Source organism: Ruditapes philippinarum, unplaced genomic scaffold, assembly GCF_026571515.1.
Source record: "Ruditapes philippinarum isolate M1 unplaced genomic scaffold, ASM2657151v2 ctg518_1_1_1_1, whole genome shotgun sequence".
NCBI lineage: Eukaryota > Metazoa > Mollusca > Bivalvia > Venerida > Veneridae > Ruditapes > Ruditapes philippinarum.
Genome location: NW_026866182.1, coordinates 112,090 through 123,104, shown reverse-complemented (window position 1 = coordinate 123,104; position 11,015 = coordinate 112,090). Strand labels below are relative to the sequence as shown.

The following is an 11,015-nucleotide window of genomic DNA, read 5'->3' as shown; positions in this document are numbered from 1 at the left end:
TAACATCATAAAGTGTCTTTCATAATAGCACCATGGAAAGGTTTGTTTTTAATACCTTTGCATGTAAAATTTTCTGGGAAATGCACAACGTGTATTTCAAAATGTGAGCATCATTTCATAATCAAAGAAAGACTATGTAGCATTATTAGTGAACATTAAGGGAAACAACTCTAGCTCAGTATCTATTATGAATTTGTTACAGTTGTAAAACCTGCATCATACAGGATTATATGTAAACGGTATATAAAAATTATATAGGGTCTATGCCTCTTAATTTAATTACAAAAGACATACCACAAGCCAAAAAAAGTAGCAGGCGAATGGGAAATTGACAAAGAGATTGCAGCGATATTTGCTTGTGAAATGATTTAGAGTTTACCCAACAACAACAACAACAACAACAAGGCGAACGTGCTATCTATTAATTTTCAAGATGGATTTCGCTAGAAAACATTTATCAAAGCATGGGTGGACTGACGGTATTTTATTTGTTTTAATTGGTTTTCTAACATTTTAAGATGGGTGTTATGACAATAAGTTGCTGATAAAAAATATTTACTTAAATGATTAGTATTCGGATAGGAGTGTTGTCTGAAATGATTTTACCACTCGTTGGCTTTAAAGAGTAGTTCCAGATCATATGAAATACTTTTTATAATTCATGCACCATTCAATTTGACACTCGGTGTTGGCATAAGTAGTTTTTTTTTGGCTAGAAATAAAAATTTAAAGGATAAATTGTGCATTTCATAACTGGCAAATGTTTATTAACCAGTGTTAACAATAAGGGAAATCAAATTATGAACAAACCATAATGTTAACTTAAGTAATATCAATAATTTCTGGTCACCACATAGTTGTGTCGTATCATGGGGATTTCAGGTCATTTCCATCCCTAGACAGAAATTACCCGAAACAAAATAATAGAACAGAACATATATTTTATTAATCCAAGGAAGTGGCTAGCCGTACGGGCCCGTATGGCCAGCAAAAATTTCTAGCTGTATGTGAGTCACGTACAACTAGCCTAGACTCACAGTATTGTCTAGCTGTACGTCACTTTTCAAAGTTATATTGAAGTCGAACATGCATATGTTATTTTGTGACTCATGATTATGATTTGTTGTTTTATTTGTATGACAGGTGAATTTTTGTTAATTAAGCACATGGATCGAATAAATAATGAATGGAGTGGAATAAATAAAAAGAACATTGAGAAAAAAAACAAACAAAAACGGTGAAAAGCAAAAATAATTGTATAATTTTCAAATACAGTAGATAAATATCGAACATAAAAGCACAATCAATTAATAAACCTTAATTAAAGCATACCCAGGGACTGACAATAAATTTTAAAATGCGTTTCATGGAACATGCAAACATTCCTTAATGATGAACAAACTTCTATACCGTCGGTAATTGACGCAATTATCAGATCCCAACAACAACAATTTTTCATTTTAAAGGTGTCGAAATTTAAACTTAATTAAACGAAAACGGATTATCATCAAAATCAAAATTTTGTAAACTATTTCAATTGATGTTATTTAACTGCGATCAAACGCTATTTTTTCTCAACGTCTTGAGATGACAAATATCGATATTCGTACTTTTTTTACTGTAGCCAACAAGGCGATTAATCTCTAAAAAGTAAACATACGAAGACAATATTATTGCTCTTTCTTGGTTAAAATCCTCGCTTAAAGTCATAAAATAACATATGCATTTTGGACTTCCATCTAATTTTGAAAATGACGTACGGCTAGCCAATACAGCAGTGTCTATTCTAGGATTTCAAAAATAGGGGTGATTTTCCCCCCTCTATTTCAAAAAAGGGGGTGATTTTTAAAATCAAGGGGTGCCAATATAAACTGCCAATGTTAAAGTGTCTGCATTAAGTTTAAACTGAGGTGTTCAACCGATGAAATAATTACAACTAAGGCAGCAGAAGTTGTCCCCCCTTAAATTTTAAACGAAAACAAATCATTATTGAACTGTCGCGATTGATTATAAAGGGATTGACAATACAAACAATTGACATATCTTTCACGTCTAGATCGTAGCCAAGATAGGAATTGCCTCATTTTTCTTGATTATTTACTACACTAAAATGGCGCCCAACTGTCAGACCTAGCACACTAGTTTCGGTCGGTACGGAACATTCCGTAAATTTCCGTCAACTCACGTAACCAGTACCATATGGTACTAAATTATTATAATTAGCTTACAGTTACTTCCCTTCAGTTTCCGGTGTAAATGTAAACAAAACGACCAAATATAATGCAGGATGGAAGTTTTACGATTTTATTAACTTTTTAGCTCGACTATTCGATAAGAATAAGTAGAGCTATTGCAGTCACCCGAGCGTCGGCGTCGGCGTAACCACTTATGTTAATGTTTTTGTAATAGTTCAAATATTTTCAAAGTCCATTGACTTATGGCTTTGAAACTTTGCACACTTGTTCACCATCATGACCCCAACCTGAAGACTGGAGGAGGGAACTGTATCAAGCATTTTGACAGAATTATGCCCCTTTTTCGACTTAGAATTTACGTTAAAGTTTTTGTAATAGTTCAAATATTTTCAAAGTCCATAGATATATGGCTTTGAAACTTGGCACACTTGTTCACCATCATGACCCCAACCTGTAGACATGAGGAGGTAACTCTATCAAGCATTTTGACAGAATTATGCCCCTTTTTTGACTTAGAATTTATGTTAAAGTTTCCGTTATACTTCAAATATTTTCAAAGTCCATAGACATATGGCTTTGAATCTTTGCACACTTGTTCACCATCATGACCCCAACCTGTAAACAGGAGGAGGTAACTGTATCAAGTAATTTTTTTACTATCAAGCACTCAGAATAGTCGAGCGTTGCTGTACTACCGACAGCTCTTGTTTTATAGATGCCCGATTTTCACGCACACGATTTTGAATTGTGCGCTATCTGTGAAATTCTAGCGTGAATCGCGCAATCGCGCGTCCTAGAATAGACACTGATACAGTGTGTCCTTGCTAGTCGTACGTGACTCACGCATGGCTAGAACTTTTGGCTAGCCGTACGGTCCTGTACCGTACAGCTAGCCACTTCCTTAAACCAAACACAGTACACAAATAGACATATTTTAATAGCAACTATTCTAAAAATCTTTTATTTGAATGATTTAAAAGTAAGACACAAAACCATACATGAGGCAGAGATTTATTTTCAACAACTGTAATATTTAACAGTAAGTGATGAGTTTGAACGATACAAACTAACAAAGCAACAGAGAACATATACTTCAACTTTAATGAGTTAAAACAAACAATGCTATGTAAACAGAATTTCCAAGTTTTCTCTAATTTTCTAGCTTCCATTAGCATTTAGCTATAAATAGTTAATTTCGGCTTAGGGCAGAGGTACCCATTCATACCTGAAATAATGCACGGAATGGCACTTGAGGTTTACCTCAACCACCGTCCAGTAAAGTAAAATTCAACCAACTCAAAAAATCCTGAAAGTTTGTTAAAATTGTGAGTGTTTGATACAGTTTTAAAACACAAGGAATTATTTTAATGTTATCCTTAACTAAAAATATTATTTGCTTTTAATAGAACACTGTTCATACATGAACACAGGGAATGGAAAGTATTATTTGCTTCAAAGCACATTTCGTACATGGACAGAGAGAAAACAGGACTGTACACAGTGATTAAAAACCGAAATGATCATTCGAATGATGACAGAAACAAAAGTAGGCACTATAAGTTTATAGCAAAAAATGCTTTCCAAAAGTAGGGTTTCTGTTACCATTAAACAGTCAATATTTGCAGATAATTTTCTTCAATGCTGCAACAACCCATAATGTAAAGTATGACATGCCAGTTAGGGAAATCTACAACAGTAATGCTTAATTATGAAAGCATAATATCTCCTGTTTAATGCAGCTTATGCTACATGTATTTTATATTGTGTTACAGGTCAAGGCCTAGGTAAAGATGAAGAGGGCATCACTGAGGCAATTAAAGTAAAAATTAAGCAGGACAAGAAAGGTGTAAGTACAAAGTTCAAGGAAAAATAAGCTTCTTGATGTTGAAAGATTAAAAATATACTGTCAAACTCCTGGACATGGCATTTAAAAACCTATTGATGACTCTTTTCTGGGTGTGCTAACAGTAAAAGAAAATGAAACCACAGTTTTCTGTCTTCCAAACCATTAGATTTATCAATAACTGCTCTAAGCCAGTAGGGGTTAAGTCTGATGACAAATGTGCACAGTGGCAATTTAGGGGATAATATTTTTTGGGAAAATTCTAGCTTTCTGAATTTATGGGAAATGGCTGGTATTCAACTGTAAAATACAATAAGGAAAAGATCACTGGCTATAGTTGAACATTAACTGTTTGTCTCAGCTATCTGTTCCCAGGCAACCATGAAATGGTGTAGTGCTTATCCATTTGGTTTAGTTCATGCAAAATGAACATGTAGTCAGTGCATTTCTAGAAGATACCTTGTAAAGAGCAGCACTTTACATGATTTTTTATAAAATATAAATTTTGTTTTAAACAGGTTGGACACAATCCAGGTGAAGAGTTTTCATTTCATTGGTGGGATCACGTCTTCAACAAGGCTGCCAGTAAAATAGAAGTCAGTAGAACAGAGGTATGGAAAATTTATTAATGATAATTCTAAAATGCAGACAATATAATTGATACTGAATGACGCTGAACAATATATTTGATTTATAACAGATAAAATTATTCTGGGAGCTTTTTTTAGGATCGTAACTGTATCAGAAAACATCCCACTGTGGCTAGGAACTAAGGATTCAAACTTGCAAGTTTAGAATCACTTAATTTATCTAGAGAGTCAAGCAGCTAATGTAGATGATTTTAAATAGCTTTCTTAACTTCATTTTTGTAAACAAAAACAATATTGTTTGTAACACCCTTGTGCCTGTAAGGTTGCCTTTAAGGGTTGAGGCATTAGAATTGCAGCTAGTGTTCTTGTGTGATCATAAAAGGGGACTTAATCGGTTGGAATTACTGGAGACTTTGCATCTCTCAGCACCAGCATGTGGGATGGTTTTGACCCCTGGTGTTGCTTTAAGTTTGTAACACCCAAGGTTAGCCAAAATTATCTTTCCTGTTTTAGTGCCTTATGACCTAAATTGTGTCAGTGTGTGGTAAAACCAAACAAAACAAAAAAATATTTGTTAAAGACACTCCGCTGAGGTCCAAAAGCCCATCAACATAAAATTTGAATTTCATACATAGATCAACTGGGGTACTTTAAGCAGAGCAATACTCAAAAGATAATTCAGAAAAATACTCAGAAAAAAATTTTAAAATCATATGATTGTGCTATTTTTAGCCTGATTTGAGTGAAAGCATTGTAACACTTTTCAATTGTTGGTCATTTTTCACAAACTAATTATTTTAGAAAAAAACAGAGTGAGTGAATGTTCTGAAAATGTGCACACAAGTTATTAGTCTAGACCTTCATCAAATGGAACATTCATTTCGAAAATATACTTTCCAGTCCAGCCACATCAAAAAACTTCAATGGAGTCCCTTTAATGACACGTGTTCAGTTTAGGTTATATTGCTAAATAATAAATGAAAAGAATAAAAAAATGTGTGTGATAAGTAAAAAGGAAATAGAAGGCTGTAAATATGCTATTCATAAACTCATATAGGTGGATTAGGCAGTTATGGGGATAAATTTTGGAAATTTATTTGCATTATTGTAGAAGATGATACCTTAGTTACATTGATTGGATGAAAGTCATTTTCCATACATAAGTTTTTTTTTTATTTCAGGATGGTGTACAGATAAAGAACAGTGGTGACACAAAAGTATCAAAGACTAAAAATTCTAAAACATATGACAATAAGGCCATGCTGTACGGCCAGTTTGTAAAGGTAAACTATACGTCAAATTAAAGTAGCTTGACTGGGGTCTAAAAACCTTAACATTTGAATTTAAAAACCTTACATAGATCAAATGGAAAAAAATTATGAATTAATGTTAATAATGAAATATACTAGGAATGAAATTGAAAATCAATATTTAATGGTTTTTTTTATCCAGAAAAGTATTTGTTTAGAAAATAATTAAACAAATCTAATCTTAATTTTAAAGCTGCATGCCTCCAGATGAGCCAAAATATTTAAGAAAATCAATATTGAGAAAAATGTAGTAAAATTTTAAGAAAGGTAAAAGTATTGAAGATCCAAGTTATATTTTACATTTTATGTACGGTTTGAGACTGATTTTGTTATATTTTACTATTCTACTGCCTTACAATGTACTAACGCAGTAAGGGCTGTTTTTGCATATATGGACCACTTTTTGGTAATTTTCTTGGATTGTAAGTGCCGATTGTAATATGTTAATTACTTTACTTTGTTCATCTCGCAATATTTTACGTTTAAATACATTTCCAAAATTTTCATGAAATAAACATGAATCTGGAGGCATGCTGCTTTAATTAACTTTTATTTTTTTTATCTTAAATTTTTTATGACTGTTTATAGATAAATTAGGTTTACTTGGTAACTTAATTTTGTTTTGAGATTCAGAATAGTTCAATTAAATGTGGAATTTAAATTTTGAATCATTTACAGGGTTCAACATTATCAAATGGTTTAGAGACAAGGGAAGCAACTCTTGAGGAGAGTAGTGATGAAGAGCCAGGGGAGGAAACCCAATGTCTCATGTAAGTTTTTTGTTTGGGGTCAGGTTTTAGTACATAATATAAAGCTAATTGTGAATTTTTGATACCCCTGGATTGATAGTTTGGTTGATTAAATTATTTCCAAGTGTTTCCTTTCTGTTCATCGATAGTCAAGTGCAGGCCACACATGCCATAAAAGACTGCTTTTTTGACCCTTTTAAAAGTGGAGAGAGCGTCATTTAGATAAGCAAGCAAATTGTTTCTAAAATTTATAGGTATCATACAACATAGACTATTAATAGTTGAAATTTTATTTTAAGTAATATCATGTTAATGTTTTATTTATTAAGATTGTTAGTATCAACTTTTATTTTACAGGCCAGACCAGGCAGAAGTTGTTTTTAAAATGTGTGGGGGCAGAACTGCTCACAAGTGAGTTTTTTTCCCTTTGTTTAAATTTTCTTGTTGCCTGCTGCAGTGTAGTTCTTGTGCATATTCATTGGTTTTTGGTTAAATGATTTTTGAGTATAAACCTTTAAATAAAAAAGCATTTTGACCTGTTGAAGATTTTTGTGTCTCCTGCTACTCACTCAGTAGCTGCAACATGCAACAAAGCAGCCACAACATAAAACAAAGAAAGTTGTCAATCAACTCTCAATACAACTGCTTATTTCAATGGCGACATGTGTGATGTCACTGATTGCTCTTGTTTGAAATGATGGTGGTAGCTATGTTCTTTAAATGTTTGAATCAGGTGCACATGTGATTTCTTGATAAACATTGTCACCTGAACAAATGAATGTAAAAATGACAGAAAAACCCATTATGAGTTTAGTGAAATAAATTTATTTCCATTGTTGGCTTTAAACTGTACCAAACGAAATAGCTTAATTGGATATGTCCGTTTTTCAATCTAGACAAAACCATTCATCAGTTGTTAGGAAAATTAAAAAAAAAGTACTTATCAAACAATGATCAGATGTCAAGGAAGTGCTGGCTGATCTTGGACTGGTTGTATTGCTAGATTCAGCTGCCCTCCGCAGAATTGGGGTTTATTTTACAGTGTGGTCTGAAATAGTCACTTTTTACCTCAAAGTTGATATGCTACTACAAAGCTGGGAAAGGCATAAACATCATCATTGATGGTCTGAATGTGTATATGTATAATTATTTGTGGTTTATAAAGGCATGTTTTACTTATGCCAATAAAATGTGAACTGTAATACATGTAATACATGTTAGTGAGGCATATACATTTTGTAGTTAAAATATACATTTTTATGCCCCAACAGAGTGGGAGCATATAGCGTTGCACTTGTCCGTCCGAGTGTCCGTACGTCTGTCCGTCCGTCCGTCTGTCCGTACGTCCCGAAATCTTGTGAACTCCTCATAAACCGGATGGCAGATTTTGCTTAAACTTCCAGGGATGAACAACCTTAATGTGTAGATGTTAGTAAAGGAAGGAATTTTTGCTGCGACCAAATTTAACAGAATTATGGCCCTTTGTTGATTTTTTCACTATATACTATGTAGAAATTTTGTGAATGCAACTCCTTTTAAACCGGATGGCAGATTTTGCTTAAACTTCCAGGGATGAACAACCTTAATGTGTAGATGGTAGTAAAGGAAGGAATTTTTGCTGCGACCAAATTTAACAGAATTATGGCCCTTTGTTGATTTTTTCACTATATACTATGTAGAAATTTTGTGAACGCAACTCCTCTTAAACCGGATGGCAGATTTTGCTTAAACTTCCAGGGATGAACAACCTTAATGTGTAGATGGTAAAGGAAGGAATTTTTTGGTGCGACCAAATTTAACAGAATTATGGCCCTTTGTTGATTTTTAGTTTTCAACTTGTGGCACATGTAGTCCAAAAAATATTTGACCTAGAGTCATAAGATTGACAGAACAGTGGCGTGTGGGGGCATCCGTGTCCTATGGACACATTTCTAGTTAGCCTTGGTGTTGATGTTACACTTCAATTAGTTTTTCGTTTCAAGTTGGTATCTGTAAAACTACAGATGGAAAATGGAATGAAACTCCACACATTTATTTGAGAGCTTAATTGGAGGTCGTTGTCCTAGGCCTATAACTCTTAACATGGATTTTGACACAATTTGGCCATATTTTAACAAAATTATACATTAGCCAGACTCTAGTTTAACTATCAAACACCGAGAATAGTCAGGCACACTGTCCTTCCGTAAGCTCTTGTATATATATATATTGAAAACATATTTTTAAATATACCATTATTTTGCATTATAAAATTAATGAATTGCAGGGGTGCAAGACATGGATTAAAGGCAAATGGGAAATTGTTGAGGATTCAGGAGCAAGAAAAACTATTATTAGAACAGTACAATTCAAAATCAGCCAATCAGAAAGATCGTGACATGTCATGTGATCATGTAAATGGACAAGTGAATGACAGTAATGAAATGAATGAGAACAAAGTTGAAAATGAAACCTTGAAGAAAAGTAAGAAAAAGAAAAGAAAGCATCAGGATAATGATGTAAATACAGATGCAATAAATGATGGTACTGTAGATGAAATAGAAAACGAAAGTAAAATTATAGAATCTAAAAGCACTGAAGACTGTAGTAAGCCAAAGAAAAAGAAAAAAAGTAAGAAAAGTAAAAAGCGGACGGACATGGAGAATGTTGAGATACAAGATGATGTTATAGATGGTAATAATGATGACATACCTGATTCAGGTGTAGGTGATGATATAGATAGTAAAGCTGTGGAAAATGACTTGGCAGATAATAATGATGGTAGATCTATTAAGAAATTAAAGAAAAAGAAGAAGAAAAAACAAAGAGATATATGATTGAATAGAAAACAGGAATGAGAATAGCAAAATTTTTATATACATGTATTTAATTGAAAATGATTATTTATATTTCAAAGTTCACAATGTGGAAAATGATTATTTAAATTTCAAAAATAAAGTGTGAAGTGAATTTTCGAAATCTGATTCAACTGATGTTTAAGAAATGACAGTAAAAACTTGTAACTGGTGTTATTGTAGCATTTTATAGGTGCTTTGTGATGTGTTAGTTGCAAAATTTTATGGAACAGTATGTTTAATATGAATTATATGATTATTTCATTTTATGAAATTTTAGATAAATTTTAAATGTTAGGAAGTTATATATAGATCTACATGTACAATTAAATTATTGTATAACATTATAATTTTAAAAGTTTTTTTTTTTGATTCCTCAGATTTCAGTTCAGCAGTGGTCAAACGTCAAGTTGAGCTTGAGCTATTTATGAAATGAAATGTTTTTAGCTCGACTTTTTTTTTTTTGAAAAAAAAAAGTGAAGGTATTGTTATAGTCGCGGCGGCGTTGCCGTTGACGTCCGCAAACTTGTACCTGGATCATAACTTTTTATATGCCCGAAAGAATTTCGGGCATATTATGTTATACCCCCTGGCGTCCGTCCGTCCGTCTGTCCGTCCGTCCGTTAGCAATTTGGTTTCCGGAGCATAACTTAAGTTCCATTTGGCCCACAGTGTTCAAACTTCATAGGATGATTGTCCATATTGGGTAGAAGACCCCTATTGATTTTGGGGTCACAAGGTCAAAGGTCAAGGTCACTATGACCTTAAAACTGAAAACAGTTTCCGGAGCATAACTTAAGTTCAATTTGGCCCACAGTGTTCAAACTTCATAGGATGATTGTCCATATTGGGTAGAAGACCCCTATTGATTTTGGGGTTGCAAGGTCAAAGGTCAAGGTCACTATGACCTTTAAACTGAAAACAGTTGTTGGAACATAACTTAAGTTCCATTTGGCCCACAGTGTTCAAACTTCATAGTATGATTGTCCATATTGGGTAGAAGACCCCTATTGAATTTGAGGTCAAAGGTCAAGGTCACTATTACCTTTAAACTGAAAACAGTTTCCGGAGTATAACTTTAGTTCCATTTGGCCCACAGTGTTCAAACTTCATAAGATTATTGTCCATATTGGGTAAAAGACCCCTATTGATTTTGGGGTCACAAGGTCAAAGGTCAAGGTCACTATGACCTTAAAACTGAAAACAGTTTCCGGGGCATAACTTAAGTTCCATTTGGCCCACAGTGTTCAAACTTCATAGGATGATTGTCAATATTAGGTTGAAGACCCCTATTGATTTTGGGGTCACAAGGTCAAAGGTCAAGGTCACTATTACTTAGAAATTGAAAACAGTTTCTTTAGCATAAATTTAGTTCAATTTGGCCCACAATATTCAAACTTCATAGGATGATTGTCCATATTAGGTAGAAGACTCCTATTGATATTGGGGTCACAAGGTCAAAGTCACTATTAACTTAAAATTGAAAACAGTTGT

General features: G+C 33.4%; 1 protein-coding gene across 1 annotated transcript; it reads left to right on the top strand.

The window, feature by feature from the left end:
- Positions 1-319: 319 nt before the first annotated feature.
- On the top strand, positions 320-9,871 carry LOC132731605 (G patch domain-containing protein 4-like). Its single transcript, XM_060717811.1, has 7 exons — positions 320-479; positions 3,968-4,041; positions 4,557-4,649; positions 5,810-5,911; positions 6,617-6,708; positions 7,045-7,098; positions 8,954-9,871. The coding sequence occupies exons 1-7, from the start codon at positions 434-436 to the stop codon at positions 9,501-9,503; spliced, it is 1,011 nt and encodes a 336-aa protein (XP_060573794.1). The 5' UTR covers positions 320-433; the 3' UTR covers positions 9,504-9,871.
- The last annotated feature ends 1,144 nt before the right edge of the window (positions 9,872-11,015 follow it).